A 21,706-nucleotide genomic window follows, 5' to 3' on the forward strand; every position below is an offset into this window, starting at 1 on the left:
GGTTAATTAAGACTATGTGTTTATATTTATAAATATTTTTTAACAATTAAAAAAACCTTTCCAGGGCACCTGGGTGGCTCAGTTGGTTAAATGTCTGACTGTCTCTTGATTTCAGCTCAAGTTCATGTGGGATCGAGCCCCATATGTTGGGCTCAAGATGAGTGTGGAACCTGCTTAAGATTCTCTCTCTCTCTCTCTCTCTCTCTCTCTCTAGGTTACGACTATTGCTAAATGAAGTAAGTTTCTATTACAAATTCATATTTCTTTTTTGTCTGTTCTAAAGATATTTATTGTAGAGATTAAAAATACTTGGCGGTTTAGTATTTTTTTTTCTCCAGGAAAATAGCCAGTTTTAGTATTTCGGGGCCAGGGTGGGGAGGGGAATGCCAGAAGATCACATTGGGTACTTGTAGCCTCGAACGGCTCCACGCTTCAGACATCTGACTTGTCTTTGAGCCAAAGGAATATTTTAGGTGCTATTTGCAGAGTGTTTTGTAGAATTAGGTGAGGCATGAATGTCTTCCTACAGCCGTGACCTCAAGGAATTTTTCAAGTCTAAATATACTACTAAAATTAGAATCTTCATATTGAAAGTATAGTTCCAGATATTTTCAGGAAGAGTTCAAGGGGGACAAAGGGATTGTGTATCTAAAAGAGCGTAACGGAAAAGAGCCAGTAAGGGTTTACCGTCCCACAACCGACTCAGGGCGTACCCAGGTTTCCCACCTGGCACCGGAATCACACCACACGGCTGCTCCTAGGTCTGACCTCACTCTTAGTCCAAGATCTCCGGTGTCCATCTGGTTTAACACGCTGCACACTCGCTGTTGGGTCCCCCCTACAAATTAATATATTGCGACCCGACCCCCAGTGAGATGTACTGGGGCCCCAGGGGGGTGACGAGGTCATGAATGGGATTAGTGCCCTGATAAAAGAGCCTCCAGAGAGCTCCCTCACCCCTCTGCCATGTGAAGTTATTGCAAAAAGACGGCCAGCTATGAATTAAGTGGGCCCTCATCAGACACCAAATCTGCCAGGGCCTTGAACCTGGACTTCCCAGGCTCCAAACCTGTGAAAAATAAAAATTTTTTAAGCCACCCAGGCTATGGTGTTCTGTTATGGCGGCACATATGGACTGAGACGCAAGACCCCTTAACCTTGGACTACGTAATTCGATTCTAACCTTCCAAGGCATTTGAACGGTAACAGTAGCAGTAGTAATAATATAATAGTTCCACCTGGTACATACCAAGTGCACATCAAGCCCCTACGTCTCACAGGTAATCCTCACGCAGTTTTACGATGCAGGTGGTTCCTTCTGACTTTGCAAATGAAGAAACAGCAGCGGGGGCAGTTTAAATGTATGTCCTGGGTCTCACAGATCATACACAGATGTGAACTTGAGTGTTTCTGATTCATAGGTCCTCTATCCTATACAGAAAACCTCAAAAAAAAAATCAAACAAGGGGCCTTGGAGTGTCTTGAAAACCTGGAAAGCTCTCAAGGCCTTCACAGAGACCCTCAGAATAAGAGGCCGTCAAGACCTCAAAGACATTTTTGCCACCGCGTTTTTTAAAAAGATTTTTAACGTTTATTTATTTTTGAGACAGAAAAACAAAGTGTGAGCAGGGGAGGGGCAGAGAGAGAGGGAGATACAGAATGCAAAGCAGGTTCCAGGCCCCGAGCTGTCAGCACAGAGCCCGATGTGGGGCTGGAATCCACGAACCGTGAGATCGTGACCTGAGCTGAAACTGGATGCTTAACTGACTGAGCTCCCCGAGCGCCCCCATTTTTGCCATTATTACGAAGCCCTTCGTCTTTCCAGGCCGCTGACATTCTGCATGAGAGAGGCCACCTCAGCAAGTGCATCAACAGAGGACCAAGCCATGTCTGCTCTGATGTCACAATGACATAGTCCGAAGTGAGAGCTGCTGAAGTCAGGCTCTTACGGATGCAACTATATGCTCCTTGAGGTGCCAACGTGGTGGAGACAGACTTCAGAAGCGGAATACCCGCCTCTCCTCCAAAGCTCCCTTGACGTTTGACCCCAACAATGGCCCCCACTCTTCCATTCTCACAGTCCCCATCCCCCCCGCCAGTGCCCAGTGAATCCTGGGCCTCAACAGCTAAAGGGCCATCGGTAGGTTGGTACAACTTAAGACTTAAGTCTGGAAAAACACAGGCAATTTGCTGTTAGAGCATCTTTATAATCTCTGGCAACTGCTTTTATAGTTTTTACTCCAAATTATCAGATGCGTCATAGGAACTCAATACTTGCTGGTTCAGCTCAATTAAACATTTCCAGACCTACTTAGAACAACACCCTGTGAAGAACCTTCAGGAATAAACCAATTCCCTGCCTTCAAGGAGAGTCAGTGAGGCCTGTACAACAGTTCATTAAAAAAAAAAAAAAAAAAAAAAAGACTGGAAAGAAAGGCATCAAAATATTCATAGTACTTATATTTGGGTGATGGGAACTTCTGGTGTTAGTTTTTTCTCTTTTTCTTTATTACTATTCTACATATTTCCAGAAGTATCTGGGATGTGTGTATCTTATTTTTTCTTTGAAAAACCATAGTGTTGGGGCGCCTGGGTGGCTCAGTCGGTTGAGCGTCCGACTTCGGCTCAGGTCATGATCGCACAGCTCGAAGGCTCGTGGGTTCAAGCCCCGCGTCGGGCTCTGTGCTGACAGCTCAGAGCCTGGAGCCTGTTTCGGATTCTGTGTCTCCCTCTTTCTCTGACCCTCCCCTGTTCATGCTCTCTCTCTCTCTCTCTGTCTCAAAAATAAGTAAAATGTTAAAAAAAATTAAAAAAAAAAAAAGAAAAACCATAGTGTTGATAAAGACCGACAATCTGGGTGCCTGATGGGGGGGGGGCAGTATATATGGTTGAGGAGCTAAGGAGGAGGAGTTTTGACATGAATACGCTTTGACAGAGGAGGGCTTGGAGTTCTGAGGACAGATATGATACAGATATGAAAATTAAATGCCAGGGATTAGAGGCAGAAAGTCCGGTGTTAGTTAGGGAGAAGAGAGAATTGGATGTCAGGCTGAGGTCAGAACACGGAAGGCTTTCAGTTTGAGATGCTTCATAGGAAACTGGAGGGCATTCGCAAGTTTTTAAGTGGGGAAATCATTCGGCCACAGTTCTCCTTTAGCAAGGAACACACTCAGGACAGACTGGAGGTGAGGGACAGGAGGTGGAAAGACCAATCGGGAAGTGATCAGCAGGGCCTAGCCAAGAAGCAATGATTGCTTGATTCTTTATTCGTGTATCTCTCTCCGTCAGGGGTGCCTCCATGCCCTTTTTTTTAATCTTTTTGATTTATTTTTTTGCCTGCCTGACTCCAATTTTCCACTGCAAAATAAGGACGAGTCACTTTGAACCGGTGGCTCAATATTTTCACAGGTGACAGAAGCAATGTTGAGTGGAGGGCAGCCTTCATGGGTCACATTCCCACGAATAAAGGGAACAGCAAGGGCAGGAGTTTTCAATGCTACACGAGTCCTGTCTACGTGATCAATTTCTAATCCCTTTGTTCAGCTAGGACGGGAGGCTGGTGTTTCCCTTAAGTTCCAGGGACCTTCGACTTTGCCAAAGTGGCTGATTCCTACAGAGATGAAGCAGGTCGACCAGCTCTCCTTAGAGCCGGAGCAGAGGGGGGACTGAGTTCCCAAGGACTGTTACCGGAGATGCCCGACTGAAAAACCAAAGCATTAATCACTGTGGCCTTGAACCCTTCATGGAACACACAGCTCTCTGCTTGCTCTTCCGTAGGGGAAACGCTTCTGTCTCTATTCCTGCCTCAGTTCACAGATAGGGAGATATCAACAAACATTTCTGGTGTCTTTCATCCCAAAGTTCTTCCCTTCATCGCTTCTTCCCTCCTCCTGTTCTTCCTCCACCACATCCCCTTTCCTCGTTTCTCTCTTGGGCTGCCTGCCTTGGACCCCAAACATCAGGAAGGGTCTCCCCTCCCCTCCACTTGCTGGGCCCACCTGCTAAGCATGGGTGGGCATGGAATTGGCCATCCTCACCGGCTCTCCTGCCTGTTTGACTCTTTATGACCAGACCTACATCGTCCCTGCAGGGGGAGGGGCCTGTAAGTGTTCCCCGGTCTCTTCTAAGGACCCTGGACTCCTTAAAAGAATCTTTGGGTGTGAATTTGCATCACAGAAGTACACATGCCTTCTGGCTCTGGGTACCAGACACATTGTCTACTCTAGTTTTACAAGACAGCCTTGAGCTTTGGTGTTTCTTGGAACATCATTAATACAGCTGGTCTTCTGGTGATTTTTTGGCTTCTGTGTCTCTTCTGTACTGGCTAGAATAAAGAAACTACAGTAAGGGGTTAGCAACCTTCACCTCCAACACTTTGAATGTATGCCACAGAATATTCTGAAATGCCCTGTATGTATGTATGTATGTATGTATGTACGTACGTATTTATTTATTTATTTTATTGTCTTTGTGCCTTTATCTAGGCAACACCCCGCCTGACCCAGTCCAGTGAAGGGGAACAGAATATGTGACCCTAAGATATGTCGCTTTGGCATAAAGATTATTTTGAGCTGAAGGCAGCTGAACAGAAGAGACAAAGGGCAAGCTCTCTGCCCTCCCCTATATGCCTAGAAGCAGGATACAAATTTGTAAACGTGTCCCCCTTCCCCTCTCTACCAGAAAGGACAAGGTCCGTCACCAGCGATAACTCTAGACCCTTATCACCCTAGAGCAGCACCAGAGCAATCTACCCATCAAACCTGACTCATTGGCCCTCACATTCCATGAGTCTCCGAGTATTCATCTTCCACAATTTGCTGTCCTGCAAACTCAGGGTGCTTTTCCTTTGTCTTGTTCCTTCTCCAAAGATGTGCTGTTCTCTCGTTAAGATGTTGAACCGCCCCTCTGAGTTACTCATCACTGAGGGCTCCCAAGTGTATGCGAGATGCCCGTGTTAATACAGTGCTTTTCTCTTGCTGTTGTCGCTTTTGTTGGTGTAACCTGGGGGCCCCCAGACCCAGAACCTCGGAAGACAGGGGGGCATTCTCTTCTACCCACAATGTCCGTCTGCACGAAGTCAAGTGCTCCCCTTGCCCGTGGGCCCTGAATGCCCCCCACACGTCATCACTGCGATGCCCAGGGCCATCCTGGTGTGCCTTTCTCCCGCACAGGATTATCATTTTCTTATTAGCCACACCAAGGTCTCAGAAATATCTCCTGAATTTATAAGTGAACATTAGGCAGAGATATTTTTTTACTGAGGTTCGCTTCATAGCTCTTCAGGGAAGAAATACTGCTCTGTTTTAGGCATGTCTTAAATATGCAAGCCTTTTCTAATTTAGTCAAATGGCTTTTTCCTTCATTTTTCTTTTTGGCTCCAGCTACGAAAATATTAGTGCATCAAAGAGCCTGGTTATAGAGAGAAAGTTATGGGTATATAGAGAGGCACAGCCATTTAAAGTTGTGACGACTTTCTGGTTCTCAAGGACGAAAGTGGACTTGTAGCGTGCCCACGTAATTAAATACTAGAACAACAGGATGCTGGACCATCCAAGTGTCATTAAACAGCCTCTCTCTCAAAGCTGAAAATGTGTTTACTCAGCACATGGGGAGTCATCTGCTCATGTGATTAGCACATGGGGTTTATGAGGAAAATTAATTACAGTAGTAAAGGATTATTTCAACACTGTGTTGGAAAGGACTCATCAGCGTGGAAGAAAATAACCCCAAAGTCAGATAACACCTACAGATAATATGCATGGGGCTCTTTGCTGCCTCCATGGACCCACAGGACATCATGGATGAAACATGGGTATTCCCTGAGGTTTTATGCACAATTTTATATCACATCCATTTTTTTCTGGAGGGTCCACAGCTTTCATAGTTCATGGATGGCGCCTATGTGTGAGCTCTGTGACCACAGGCAAACTCCTAACTTCTCTCGTTCGCAAAGTTATGTCACCTGTGTTCACCGCCTCACTTGTAAAAATAAGACGGTTGGCCAAGCACTAGGTATCTAAGATACTGCGACTCCCTTCCACATTTTTCTTGAAACCCGTCTTCCCGTAGTGCATAGGTCCGTAGCAGAATAGTGATTACTGAGGACGTGCCAGGGCCTGAGTTAGACTCTGCACACGCGATGCCTCATACGTTTAATCCTCACGGTCACCCAGATGGTTGGATGCTATCGTTATTGTATTTTCATTATTATTATTTTAAAATATATTCTCCTCCTCCTCCTCAGGACTGTGCCAAATTATAAGTTCTATGACAGCAGGACCATAAAGCATTTCTTCACTACGCTCTATCCAGTACGGACCCTACTGCACAGCACATAATATGCGCTCAGTAAAAAGCCTGTTGAATAATGCATTGAAATAAGAGTTGGGCAGGGCCACGTGCTATTATCATGGGACTTCATTCCACCTCACTTTTCTGTCTCCTCCTGTTTCCTTAACCTTTTTTTTTTTAATCTATCTCCTCCTCTTCTGCTCCCCACCCCCACCTCCTGCAAGAGCTCAACCTGCCCTTCATTCCCCTCACCCACAATGTGCTTCTGGACCTGGCCACACCCTTTCAGAAATCATCCTTCGCTCCAAGATTATACTAAATTTTGCTCTTCAGTCCTTCACGAATTCTATTAAAGTTCTCATTATGTGTTCAGGTTTTAGGAAAGCAATCTGATTAAAACGAGTTCACTCACCCTTTCCAAAGAGACTCCTGATTCCTCAAAATGTTCTACGTAATTAGTGACACTTTAGGACATTAAAATTTCACTAAGAACATTTATCACCCCTTGCCTACGAAGGGCCACAAAAGGGAGACTCTGTCCTAAAGAATGTGCTTCACCCCACAGCCTCTGAACCCCCTGCCAGGCTCACCAACGTGGCAGGCCCGGGCAACCCCAGGCTTCTAGAGCCCACGTCTGTCCCTCCTGCTCTGCTCCTCTCCTGCTGGACCCTGTCCCTGCCCCACACGTTGTCTGAAACCTTGTTGACACTTTCTCGGTGTCTGGACTTAGCTGACCCCTGGTCCAAGCGCTGGGACTCTTGAGAGACACACGAGAAGATGGGCTGAGATGGGAAATCTCCTTTCTTACTCTTGACTGAGGGCTGTTAGGTGCTGTTGTGTTCCCCCCCTTACGTCTGCTCCCTTCCAGCAGCCTGCATCCCAAGACAGCAAGAGAACTATTACTGTCACGCGAAAGACATCTTCTCGTTTCTGTGCTAGGGTCTTACGATCTGTTGTTCTTTTCTCTCACGGCTTCTCACAGTGCCTCCCGCCATGACACTCTAGCTGTCCATCACTCTCCATCACACTACCCACGTCTATCTTCTTTCCTGCCTTTACCGAACGGCAAATAATTGGTTTGTGAATGCATCCTGACTTCCCTAGTTACTTAGGCATTTATTGTCCGTTTCTTCCCACTACCAGGCGAGGTCCTGAGGGCAGACACACTGTCTTTTTCAGGCTGGATCTCCAGGGCGCTGGACGTAGCTGGGTCTAGCTCACAGTAGGTATTCAATGAACAATCTCACAGCCCCCAAACCTTCAGTAGGATCTATTTGAAAGGAAGAAACTGATGGGGAGAGCTACTGTGTGGTCACCACCCTGACCACAACAGTCCTTTGATCTACACATAGTCCTGGCTGTGTGGCCAGAGCACCCATACATGTTCAGGATGTCCGACGATTTCATCTGCGAAAATTAGGACAGCATTTCCACACATTTTACAGAGAAAGTGAAGGCGTCCTTCACTCTCCAGCTCCTTCTGAGAATTCGGCTTAGGGGAATAGAATGAACTGCCCACACCATTAGTTTGTTTTTCTTTAACCAACTGGTAAGCCTTAGACTAAACAAAATTAGAATCTGCAAAAGGTGCTACAATTGGGAACCCTATCTTATGCAGTTCCTGGGTTTTATTCCTCCTGTTTGCTCTCCTTCTTCCCCTTCTTCCTTTTCTTTTTCTATTTGGAATAATTACTTACAAGGCAAAACCATGCTTCATGCAGAGTTTCAATCTCAGTGGAAATCCTAACTTCACTGCTAGAAATTCAAACTATAGAGATATATAGTTAAGCAACTGACCTGATAAAATTGCTTTTTTAATTGTTTGTAATAGGTACTAGCAGATTTCAAGTTATGAAATAAACTAGAATTATTTCATAAAAAGAAAGTTTTTGAGTAGCTTTAAAATGACTTCATTTTTTGTTTTTGAATGAAAAAAAAATGGCCCTTACATTAAACACATGTGTGCGCCATGCACAAACTCACACCAATAAACGTTTTTAGGTTTGTTACAACGTACAAGAAAATATTTCTACCATGGACAAAGGAAGTGGTGTGCATACACGTGCCCACCTACACAGGACAGCTGGGCCGTTTGCGTGGGAATGTCGAGTTCACCTGTCACCCGATGTGTTAATAACACCAGTGACGACGACAGTAGTCAGAACAGCGGATATTTGAGGAATGAATAAGTTCCAGGCAGAACACTCTACAAAAGTTGTCTAATTTCATCCTCACAACTACTTCACCTCAGGCAGTATGACCATCACTTTACGGGTGAACAAACCGTAGTAAATAGTAGAGTTGAGATTCACACTCATGCCGGGTGCCTTCTGGGAATCCAATGGGAGCCTTGTAATTGGATACCTTTCCAAAGACCTACTTAACAGATTCCTGACATTCCCCAACAAAGTGAGTTGGAGGTGGGAGAGCCTGATTTATTTAGACAACCATATCTTGCTAACAAGGATTTGATAACATTATCCATTCTGCCTAATTATGCCCTCTGACGTTTACCTCTTCTCCACAGTAGAGTGAAATGAAGGAAAAAAGCCTGAGCAGGAGAGCAAAAACTGAAATCAAGCAGTTCTAACGAATCATATTTTACCTGGAAAGAGTCAACTCAACAAACGGGCTAGCTAGCCGTGTATAAGGCACTGTGTAGAATACACACAGCAAGAAGACCCTTGAATAGTTCATTATGAATGCTGAAAATAAGACAACAGGCTTAAAATGGAGTCACTCATGCTAAGGCCCATGTGACCGAACTGAGACCTACTTATAGTTCTGGTTTCCCCCCAAATGGATTCTTAAAGCAGTCAGTCAGGAATCTCCTCATCAGCTCTAGTGCATCATCTACCTGACAGATCCCTGCTGTCTTCTAAACACAAGTAACTTTGCACTAACTCACTCAGCTTTTTGCCCAGTAGAACTCCCTTGTTCCCGCTCCCTTCTGCGTATATTAGACTTTCTGTTCGCATACCTCCTTGCAGCTCCTTCCTGTCGGCTAGCTTGGGGGCTGTCTCATGAGTGAGTCATTGAATATAGCCAACAAGACGTCTAAAATTTACTCAGCTGAATTTTTTAAACACCGTTAACTTGGAAGACACATAGATACACAATTAGTGACTGTAAAGGTGGGATAATTAGCACCATTATTTATTGACCATTTACTACATCCTAGGCGCGGCACGAAGTATTTGGTACCATTTAAAAGCCTCACACCAGTGCCAATTATCATCATTTGATACATGTGACAGGAAAGGGGAAGAGACTTGTTTAATATCAGACCATTAGTAAGTAGGGAAACCTTAGTCGATCCAAAGTGAGCTTTACAGCAAAACTCTGTTCCCATGAGGCTGTGCTCTAGGAGAGACTGAGACAGGTACTGTGGAAAAAAAAAAAAAAAAAGGTACAAGATCGAATCCCAAGCACATCACACAAAATTGTAACTTGTGAACCACTCGTGACCACAAATAAGTGATCGTGATGTGAACCATGAGTCACCCACCCTTTGGTGGAATGAAAACCTAAGCAAAGATGCACATGGGACTGGGCACCGCAAAGATGCGATGAGTACAGATCACGTAGATATGATTCCAGGGCACAGGGCTCCTGTGGCCCCGTGCACCTGCGAGTTGCATCTAGGGCAACTCCTTCTGTACCCGGAGAGTCACTGAGGTACCAGTTAGGAGGATGTCCCATGCGAAGCAGACAGGCGAAAAGGTAGAGATGAGAAGGGGGGTGGTCCCGACCTACCCAGAGAGCTAGCTGCCATTTTCCAAGAGGACACTCACTCCTCAGGAACTATTCTCTGCTCAAATTTCCCTAGATCTAGCATGCCTGAAGGTAGGCATGGCAAAAAACAGCTGCCTGTGACCCTTACAAGTTTTGTGGGGCTGCGTAACATTGTAAAAATAGTCGCTCAGATATACTCAGAGAGTGTCTGCTGTGTTTAATCCCTTGTCTCTGTATCAGCTTAGGGGTGGTCAACTTTAGGTTTTAGGCCCAGTCTCTGTAGCATCTGGCTTTAGAAACACTGCCCTTTTAAAGTCTCTGCAAGTACAATTTAAACACAAATAAAATGATCTTCCTGGAACACCTGGGTGGCTCAGCCGGTTGAGCGTCCAACTCTAGATTTTGGCTCAGGTCGTAATCTCACAGTTGGTGAATTTGAGCCCCACATCGGACTCTGTGCTGGCAGTGCAGTCTGCTTGGGATTCTTTCTCTCTCTCTTTCTCTCTCTCTCTGTCTCCCCTCCCCCTCGCTGCCCCTCTCTCTGCCTCTCCCCAGAGCGTGCTCTCTCTCTCTCCAAGTAAATAAATACACTTAAAAAAGTAAAATAAAATGATCTCTCCAATACACTGGTCAAGCCATAGTGACCTTCTATCCCTGTTGAGCAAGAAACAGGCTTTTATCAAAAGCCACACAGATCTTTGGGGCGCCTGGGGGGATTAGTCGGTTAAACGTCCAACTTCAGCTCAGGTCATGATCTCACAGTTCCTGAGTTCGAGCCCTGCGTCGGGCTCTGTGCTGACAGCTCAGGGCCTAGAGCCTGCTTCGGATCCTGTCTCTCTCTCTCTCTCTCCCTCTCTCTCTCTCTGCTCCTCCCCTGCTCACGCGCGCACTCTCTCTCTCTAAAATAAGTAAACATTAAAAAAAAAAAGCCCACCTATCTATAGTCCACACACCCCTGTAGGTGAAGCTCATTCCACCTCTTGGAATTGAGCCACCAAAGCTCTCTGGCTCTAGTTGATGCTATTTGGTGCCAGAGGCCTTGAGAAACCAAAAAGGAGCCTGGAACTGTTCTCAAAAACGCAGACCAAGAGATCAGTAGGGAAATACACCAAAAATTATAAGTATTCTCGCTCCTAAAACCCACAATTAATGTCCTGGCGGAGGTGAGCGAGTGAGTGACGCCAGTTTCCAGCCAGACTCAGAGGCCACTCAACATGCCGCTTAATGCTGGCCACTCAACGGGTGATGGGCTGGCACCGTGAGCTCGAACACCTCCAAAAAGGACTATTCATTCCCCCCAAATCCATACCTGTGCTGCCTCTTCCACAGAAAAGGAGTTATTTTGCCTGAATGACACTGTATGAGAGGGTGTTTCTAACTGACTTACGGACCGTTCAGTTTAGTCGTCAACTTTCACAGAAAGTCTACCCGTTAGCACTAACACTTCTTGATGTTTTAAGGGAAAAAAGGTCTTTCCCTGAGCCTATCCATCACCATCCCAACGTGCCCAGCCTGTGCAGCCCATGAACAGTGGAGAACAGAACAGCACTGAACACATTAAAAGACAGAAACAGAGAAACCAAAGGTTCGCCCTTGAGTTTTAACGCTGAGCAGCACTGATGTGTTTGCAGTAACGTAAGTCATGCCTGATGGATTATTTTCAAATTAAAACTGGGAGCGGTGTCGCCTCATGCTATTTTTTCATTTATTCTGATGTAGAATTCACTTAGCATTTAATAGCTCACTATTATGCAAAAAAGAAAAAAAAAAACCCACAGGAGGGGAGACAAAACACACAGTGACTCCATCCGTAGCCCTGGGTTCGATTTTGACATCCGTGCTTTGAAGACGGATAAAGACAGACTGAACAGGAATGAAGCGTGCTCATGGGAGAATAAAAGGTCACACACTACGAACACAAGAAGGGTTCAGGGACAGCCAAGGTCACAGACAGGTAAAATTATGCCAATGTCTCCCTGAGCCTAACTCACAGAACCCGGTACTTGTGCCTTTGTTCACTGTTCTCCCTTATTACAGCTTTTTAATAGGCTGCCATCCCCACCAGATTATGAGCTCCCAGGGGCTCAAGAACCCTGTCTGTCTTGCTCACCGTGGTATCTACTGCACCTGTCAGAGGCTGACAGTGAGCAGGAACCTTATAGAGTCTTATCAGTACCTGACTGAGTAAAGGAGACACCTGATCGCATGTGCCCAACAACGAGAATTAACTACCATGCGGATTTTGACTCAATAAGAGGTTGAGCATTTTCCAACGGTTAGATCCACTTAAACCTGGGAAGGGCTGTGGAGGTGTTAAGCAGGGGTGAGACACTCCTGGGTCTACTGGAGGAAGTTCACGAACTTTACGACTCTTGACAACGCTAAGGCTCCATGATCATGACAGAGACCCCTCCCACGTCTGGGTAATTTCAGCTGAAATCGTCCAGACTCTTCTCTGTGGCTGGAATGACACAGACAACTCTTTGAACTAAAGATACTCAACTCTCACATGCCTTTTATTTGGCTGTGCATTTACCTTGCATCAGCTGAACCAGAGGTAACACTGCGTTACTAATATCAACCATTTCCCTTTTTCTGTTTACTATGCGTAGACCCAAGCGTTGACCTAATAGATCAAAACAGTGCTCCTTACTCCAGAAAGCTTTATACCATGTTGGCCGTAGGGCAGTAATGCAGCATCCCACGGAGAATTAACACAGTTCACCCTCACACCACTGCGTTTCATCATAGAAAACGATCTCTGTACTTCGTGAAACCAGTGTCTGCTTTTGATCACAGGGCGGTTAGGATACTTACCACAAAAGAATAATAGATCTTGAATCCAGGTTTAGCCACGAAGTAGTCATCAGACTTGAATGTTATTTTAATTTGGTTTGTTCTTGATGTTATTCTGGGGGGAGCGTCTTTGTGTCCACACCACCGCCCTCTAATTACGGTACTGGTCTCAGATACATCTTCAACCTCCACAAAATCATACCTAGTTTCAATGTGACAGAAATAAGCAAATTTTGATTACAGCACGCTTTGACATTCATCCTTCCCCGGAGAAATTAAAAGTAACATATGTGATTTCTCATGACTACCACCTAACATGAAAATTAAAGCCTACAGAAATTTTTACAGGAAAGCCAGTCTTTGGGTTCAGTCTTTCAAATTCAAACGTCAATAATCTGAAAGAACGTTATGCACATTTAGCCATGAGTATTCCCAAATCAACAGTCATCAAAATGGGCCACTTTCTGAACATCTGGCTTGGAAGGGTTTCCTAGGAAAAGTAATAATTATAATCTGTTGTCCTATTTTTGGAGATCCAGCTTTAATTATATGCGCAAATATTTACTATATAAAGGTTTTCAAACCAATTCCCACTTTTAATTAATTCGCCACATCCAGTGGTCCCTTAAGAAATGATCCGTATCTATACAGCATGTGGAATCAGCATTATGTTACATCATCTCATTACAGAAAATAAATGGTAAAATAAAATAAAAAGCTCTCTTCCCTTCTGGAAACTGTCTTTTGCAAGGATCCTATAATAAACTAGGATGGTTATCATAGTGAAAAGCATTACGATTTGGGAGAGGGAGGTGCCCTAAGAAATACTGGAGGTATCTGGTTAAACCAGGGTGTGGATGAGGTGACGACCATGGATGGTTCGGCTCTGATGCTGGTCAGAGAAACACAGAATGCCAGGACTGAGGAGGTGGGGAAGGCCTCTTTCAATGTTCCATATAACCTTTCCATCACACAGTAGACTCTCTTCAGGGACACAGTGGACATCTTCCAGGGATCATCGACTTTATTTTCAGGACACCCCAAATCTCGGGACATTCTACTTGTGAGCTGAACTATCTGCCCTTCAGTTCCGGCCATCAGTCACTCTGCCTCTCCCCGAATGTCTTTGAATGCTAAAGTCACAACGCAAAGGATGGGCACTCTGGGCGAACAGTGGTCGTAGACTCAAGCCTCTTGATATGTTCTTCACAACTGCCCTTGCGGGATCAGCACGAGAAACATGGCGGCTGAATATGGAGAAAGTCTACCAGGAGGCACAGAGCTTTTACTGGACCGGGCGGGACCGTGTAACGACTGGGCGACTACACTTCGTTGACAGCGATTTATGGGCCCTTCCGTCCTTTTGCCTCAGTTTCCCTCTGAGCAAAGTAAGAGGTTTACACAAATTCACCGGCTGGGTATCTCTTGGGTGGTGTGTAAATTAATTACTTAATGTTTATGCGGTGCTTGGAAGGTGAGAAGCACTCACAAAGAATCATTATTCAAGCAATAAAATATTACAATGTAAACATCAAGGAGGCTTGGGAACAGATGGCAGGAAATCAAGCGCATTGCATTTTATATACAATATGTGTAAATCACAGTTACCACGCAAAGAATGAGTGTACTTGAAACTTTGTTAATACCACCAAAGGTCACTTTCTTGCGGTGTAAATCCATCAGTGTAGTTTTTCCCTGAGATGAAGTCAGTCTGTCTCTTCCTTCTTCCTGTCCCCTTCCCTGCCTCTTACTCCTCTATCTGCCTCCATAAATTTTGAGCCACAATTGGATTGGCTGAAAGGTCCCGAAAGGAAACCACCCTTAGCGTCTTCCATTTTCAAGGCATGGGTGCTGACACAGCTCCCATCTACCCGGATCAAAACCTCACCTCATCATGGAGACCTGGCTTCCCTTTCATGCCATCACCCCTTAACAATCCTCAAAAAAACATTTTTTTTTTCCCCGCACCAACTCTTTCCCCAGCACAGAAAATCAGTTCTCCCTTTCAAGGGTGACAAGACACAAAACCCGCTGGAGTGTGTTCTCTCTGTAAACGTGAACCAGCTCTTGGGGCACGTATTTGTGTCTGCTTTCTGGCATACATTACCCTCTGTGGTCCTAGAAAGTAACAGGCACTGCTGTTATTCTGGAAGAAACAGCCACACAACAAAAGCTGCCAGCATAATCAACATGCGACAAAGGACAGCCAAATTTGAGGCACCCTCTTCTTATTCAGAGGAAAATAAACCTGCTGAAAGGATTTGGCATTGCAGAACCCATGCGTGCGGGAAGCACAGAGAGGAAACAAAGCCCTCCCTCCGATACATACGCTTAGAAGGCACAAGATGATCGAGCAGACCCAGAAAAGGACGGCAAACGGACCATCTGAGGGGGGGTGATGTTTCTTTCTTCTCTGAGGCCCAGGATTTCAGGGTAAGGCCCTGACATGGTCCTCACCATCACCACCTTCCAGTGCGCGGGCTACAATGACCGGGGTCAGTTCCCGGAGCCCTACAGGGGCTCCTTACACGCTCCTTACAGCCACATGATGTGGCTGCGGGTATCGTGGGATGCTGGATGCATCTATGTGCTCCCAAAGGCTGCTCGAGGCCCGGCCAAGACAGGGGCCCTTCCCCGGCGGCCCGGCTCTGACGGGTGCGTACCTGGGGTTCTGTGACCGGGCCCTCTGCAGACAAAGCCTGTGCCCCCTGTAATTTGTCCGCTCGGATCTGGGCGGGTCCCCAAAGGAAAGCACGATTCGAGGTTTTACATCCATCGTTTCTTCCCCTTGGACGTGACCCCTGACCTGCGTTTCTCCCCACTCACCTGCAGATATCATTTTCCGCCTCCTCTAATCCGAACTGACTGTCAAAGGCCAGCTGTATTCTCGTTTTCTCCTGGGAACGCAGGCGCCACGTCAGAAGCAGGTTCCTGGGGTAGCTGTTGGGGAAGCGAGGGCTCTGCACATGGCCGTTTCCTGTCACCTGGATGGTCTCGTCTCTTCGGTACAAGTCTGTGAGGTGATTGCTGTCTGTTAGTAGTCACAAACTTGTAGAAATTAGTATGTTGTTCCAATTACGAGAAAGCAAAAAAACAAACAACAACAAAAAAACACAGCAGTTGAAAACATCACATTTCAAAGCACGTCGCGATTTCGTCTAACAACCTGAGACCAAGCGGCCGCTTTCTGGTTCTTTCTACACAGAACGGACAGACTCCTTCTCTTACCCCCAGTCCCCTGAGTCCTCACAAGTCTGCACTTGCTGGCGATATTTTGTGATTGGAGACCTCTTTTAACGTAGTTTTCGACAAAGCACATGAAGTCACCTCAGAACTCAGGTTCGTTTAGATCGACATTAAAATGAGTAAATAATTTCAAATAGTTCATTAACCCTTCCATTTTTCCCTATGACACAAAAAGCCCCCCAAAAAGCAAAACAACAACTTTCTGTTTTTCTCTACCCTTACAGCATTGATACTATAGCTTCAGCAACGAGCGCAGGTAGAACTCCAGAAATATCACTGAACAAATGACCGAGGGAGTGAAAAATATGAAAGGATCCAATGGTGCTTAATGACTACTCATTTTTAAAAATTTTTTTAATGTTTATTTATTTTTGAGAGACAGAGAAAGAGTGTGAGTAGGCAAGGGACAGAGAGAGAGGGAGACACAGAATCGGAAGCAGGCTCCAGGCTCTGAGTTGTCAGCACAGAGCCTGACGCGGGGCTCGAACTCATGAGCCGTGAGATCATGACCTGAGCCGAAGTCGGTCCCCCCAGGTGCCCCAATAGCTACTCATTTTTTATTCAAATGACATTTTCCAGTGGTTTCTGTATCACAAAAATCATTAGTTCTTTGCCTTAGTTTTTGGTGACTTGTGGGCCCAATTCTTGTATTTTCCACGTGTCATATGATAAAGAACTTGTGTGGTCTTTGTGCCGGGTTCTTGACCGGGAAATCCTACCCACTTAGAACTTCCCAGGTGACTGAAGGGTCTTTGTTATTCACCGTGGGCCCTGGGGCCACGTCTGGGTTTACACTAATGAGGCAATTAACTGTGCCCCCTCCCCACCAGTTTCCGGAAGTGGGCTGGCTATACAGTAAGACCAACCCAACCGTGTGTTGAAAGGCAGAGGGTTTGGAGCCCTGACATCAGCCTGACCTCACAACCTCCCTGGAGGAAAGGAGCACTGTAGATGGAGTCTGGTCCCATCAGCAGTCATTCTCCCAGTCCCACCTGCAGAATGAAACCCCGGGAAAAGTCTGGTCCTGGAAGCTTGAGTAAACCTCCCGGCTGTTGGTGCACGTGCACTTGCTGGGGAGGGCGCTTCGTGCTTGGGAACCCCCCCCCCCCCCCCGCCGCCAGCCCCCAGATCTCACCCTGTGTGTCCTCATTGGGCTGGTCCTGAAATGCACTCTTTACAATAAAACTCAGCAGTAAAACTGTCATTGTAACTCTAGTGCCTTCGTGAGTTCTACAAATTGTTCTACCAAATCATCAAACTTGACGGGTTTACGGGGGGACCCTGAATTGATAGCCTGTTGGTTATGGCGCCCCAAAATCTGCAGCTGGCGTCTGAAGTGCAGGGGGTACGAGCCGTGCCCATAAGCCGTGAACTCTGACCTAAGGCTGGGAGACCTGTGTCAGCCTGACAGCCGAGGCGGGCCCGTTTCTACATCCTTCCCACACGCTGAGTTCTTTGCACTTTGGATTCTGGCTGTGTGGACCCTGCCGGTGCTGCATCCAACCACAGTCCATTTGTGCTTGCCCGCAGAGCGTTTACTCGAGGCCTGTAATTCAGCGAGCCGGGTCAGGGAGGCTTACGTCGCTGCTGGAAGCCACGGGAAGGCTGGGATGTGGAGGGCGGCTGGAGGCTCCCCACGTACCAGAGGGAGGAGGAGGACACAGCCCGCGAGATGCAGAAGCGTCTTGCATGGGAACTGCAGACTTGAACCCAGGACACGAGAGCACAGCTCTGTGCCCCCTCCAGTGAGCCCAGCCACACGCCCTCCCCGGGAACGACAACCACTCTTCCTGGCTGGCCTTCCCCTCTTCTCTTCCCTTCACCTGACACTGCAAATGTAGCCGTGAAAATTGCCCGTCTGCTCAGCTGTCATCTGGGGCTTGTAGGAAATGGGGGAGGGCTGTTTGCGAGGAAGAGAAATGTCAACCATCCACCAGTCAATCAACAGTCAGTCACCGAGCACAGGATCTAAACATGATGTTTTGCGGTGTCTTCAACACTTCCATCACTGGAGATTTACCGTCATAATCCGTGCCGTGTTTCCTCCAGTAGCATTATTTGCTTAATAGTTCTCTAACTTAGTATTTTTACTGTGTAAGGTCATTTACTTATTTTGAGAGAGAGCGAGAGGAGCAGAGACAAAGGGAGACAGAGAATCCCAAGCAGGTTCCGAGTGTCAGCGTGGAGCCCGACGCAGGGCTTGAACTCACAAACCGTGAGATTTGAAGCCGAAGTCGGCTGCTGAACTGACTGAGCCGCCCAGGCGTCCCAGGAGATGCTTATTCCACTCTTAAGAAAGCAGGGGTGGGGTGGAGTTTCCTTCTGATACAGTGTGGTTAAGACAAACTGGTTTCCAGTACTACAAATTTACCACAGACCTATACTGCACTGTATTGAACTATGTCAACCTGAAAAAAAAATTTTTTTGTCAAGTTTCCCTATTTATTTTCCCTTAAATATCAAAATCCTGGGGCGCCTGGGTGGCTCAGTCAGTTAAGCGTCTGACTTCAGCTCAGGTCATGATCTCACAGTTTGTGAGTTCAAACGCCGTGTCGGGCTCTGTGACAACAGCTCAGAGCCTAGAGCCTGCTTCAGATTCCATGTCCCCTCTCTTTCTGCCCCTCCCCTGCTCATGCTGTCTCTCTCAAAAATAAACATTAAAAAATTAAAAAAAATCAAAATCCTGCCAAAATATACATATACACACACATGAATGATAGTGACCCCATTTATACTGCTCACTTTGGGCCAGACATTGTTGAAGCACTTTGCATGTAAACTGTTTACAAATAGGACACGGTATGCGTGTGTGAGCCACTCTGCGACGTGGCTATCACTGCCCTTCTACAGATGAAGATTCTGAGGCACAGAGAAGTCAAGGAATTTCTTTAAAGTCACAGAGCAGGTAAAGGATGGAGTCAGAGCACTAACCCGGGCTCTCCGGCTCCAGACCTGATGCTTTTAACCACTCTTCCTTACTCTTAAATTTGGTAGACGCAGTTTTAGACTCTTTGCTATCTGTAATCTGCTCTGACTTGTGAATCACACTGTTTACATATAGTGTATAACTTCATGCCGACTCAGGGCTGTTCTCAGCAGAAGAGTTATAATGAATTACAGTACAGACCCAACATACCGGGTTTACCCCGAATTACCACCAAGTCTTATAGATGAAGTCACCCTTCTGAATGAGAGCATTTACTGTGGTGTGCAATCATGCTAACATTGATGGGGCAATTATTACGCGCCAGGCACCCCAGTAAGTATATGATAGTCACTCAATCTTGCGACAACCCTATGATATTAGTAAATATCCCCCACGTGACCGAGGAAGTTCAGAGCATGTAAGAAACTTGTTAGCTCCAGGCACAGAGCTAGTGGTGAATCACAATTTGACCCTAGGCATTGACTCTTCAGAGCACACACCTTTAACCAGAGCGTCGTGGGAGCTGTTGAGCCACAAAAATATGAAACACATCACTTTTCATAGACAACAGTTTCCATGCAAGTTTATATGGCAAGAATGTAACTTCTTATTTTATATTCTCACACAGAAGGAAGTTTACATCCTCATAAACTCTGAGTTACGCATTTCATCTTTTTTTTAAAACCAATTAAAATGGAAAAAAAAAAACACGCCAAATGTTGTATTTGTTGATTCTGTCCCCAACCCTTTAAACAAACTCAACTCATCCAACCGAGTGTCAAAGGAGCTCATGAAAAGTCACTGCAGGCCACATCACTTCTGTCTGGGATTCATCTAGAACAGCCAAGTGGGGTTCCCAAATCAGACTCATTAACATCACCTGGGAGCTTGTTAGAAATGCACATGATTGGGCCCTACCCAGACCTACTGAGGCAGCAAAGCTGGGGGTAGAGACCAGCACTATGTGTTGTAATGGCCCTCCAGGTGATGCAAACGCTCCCTAGCTGGAGAACCACTCACCTCGAGGACCATCTCATGTGCTCTACTACTTTGCTTCTTATTCTTGACTTTCCTGGTTCCTGCACCTCCTTGCTATGACTCCACACCTCAAGTTCAGTTTTCCATCTGACCTCACCAGCTGCTGACCTGTTTGGGACTTGCTTTCCTGTCTTTGACCTGGGAGCCTCCTCCACCTCATCATTTCTGGTCCACAGGCGCCTACCCACCGACTCTGCAGGTCAACCCCTGACCTAGCTTTCTCCATTTCATGGAATCGAGTCGCCTACCCACCAACTCTGCGGGTCAACCCCCGACCTAGCTTTCTCCATTTCATGGAATCGAGTCGCCTACCTGCTGACTCTGCGGGTCAACCCCCGACCTAGCTTTCTCCATTTCATGGAATCGAGTCGCCTACCCACCGACTCTGCCGGTCAACCCCCGACCTAGCTTTCTCCATTTCATGGAATCGAGTCCTTCCTGGTCCCAACAGAGATACGTGGTGATCCATAACGTAATGTTTAAGAACAGATGAAATCATGAATAATGCTAATGCTTTTATTTCTTCTCAGGTCGTAATGTTATCTATGACAACCTAAAATGCAGAGGCCAAATGCTCAGTGGCTACATAAGGATGAAAATGCTTGATCAACGATTCCATCGGAACACAACGGTAGAATTACAGACTGCACCTGGTGCTCCCACAAATTCAGCACAACAGTCCAGGCCTACCCGTTTGCCCCACTGTCCCAGTCCAGGAGCCAGAGGCACAACTGATATCACAAACTCTATTCTGCAGCCAAGAGGCAAAAACAAAAAGCGGTCACTGAGTCAGGAAAGTCCTACCTTGCAAAGGGATATATTACAAAACTTCATTTGTGAAATGCCTGCTCTGTAATTATGCACTAGATCACAGAAATGGCGCTGGCCCAGACTATAGCTGAATGATATACAAACGAAGAAGTCCCACTTCCCATGCTAAACGACCACAACGAGGCTACTTGATTTTTGCAGGGAGCAACAGTGGTTGTAAGAATCCAATTTTGTAAGTCCATCATAAATATAAGTTTATGTAACAAAAAAGGAGGCAGTAAATATCATTGCTCTCATTCTGCTTTTTCTTTTAAATTTAATTTTGTTTTGTGACTTCAACAGGTAATGAAACCAGCAGCGAGAAGTTAAAGTGATTTGCTGCAGAGGCCGGCGTGTGTAAGAGTGGACTTCAGTCCAACCCCACGGTCGGTGTTCTCACCCTGGTGGCTTTCCCACCATGACGAACTCCAGGATTCCACACACCATGTCCTCTTTGTGGCTCCTGGTTCTTAAACTCATACTTCAGGGTCTGGGTCATGTGGCACTCAAGATTCACTTCGGGTCCAAGTGACGTGACCATTTTCTTTCAAGAGGATGCACCTGCCAGTGGTTTGACCATGACTAAGTAGTCAAGGGCAAGGCAGAGATGGGGAAATGGAATCTCAAGTCCAAAATCTCCAATGGGATAGACACTTCTGTCTGACAATAATTTTATACACAGTTGTACCTTGTCATCTCAAATAAGAGTACAAGTGGGTAACTCTAACGAGTTGTTCCAACACACATTTAGAACAACCTTTTTTTTTCTTATTTTAATGTTTATTTATTTATTTTGAGAGACAGAGAGAGAAAGGGTGAGCAAGGGAGGGGCAGAGAGAGAGGGAGAGACAGAATCCCAAGCAG

The 21,706-nt window shown here is 46.1% G+C and overlaps 1 protein-coding gene across 3 annotated transcripts in view; it reads right to left on the reverse strand.

Moving 5' to 3' along the window:
• Window positions 1-21,706, reverse strand: part of PDGFD (platelet derived growth factor D) — a 221,345-nt gene that overhangs the window by 57,413 nt on the left and 142,226 nt on the right. For 2 of the 3 annotated variants that reach the window (XM_042957827.1, XM_042957828.1), the window contains exons 2-3: window positions 15,649-15,835; window positions 12,844-13,024 (exon numbers count right to left, since the gene is read on the reverse strand). In XM_042957827.1, coding sequence (XP_042813761.1) covers window positions 12,844-13,024; window positions 15,649-15,835 — 368 coding nt within the window. Of the gene's footprint in view, window positions 1-12,843; window positions 13,025-15,648; window positions 15,854-21,706 lie in introns of all 3 variants that reach the window. The other variant, XM_042957826.1, reaches the window with a different exon arrangement.

The sequence above is a fragment of the Panthera tigris genome, chromosome D1 (genome assembly GCF_018350195.1).
Source record: "Panthera tigris isolate Pti1 chromosome D1, P.tigris_Pti1_mat1.1, whole genome shotgun sequence".
NCBI lineage: Eukaryota > Metazoa > Chordata > Mammalia > Carnivora > Felidae > Panthera > Panthera tigris.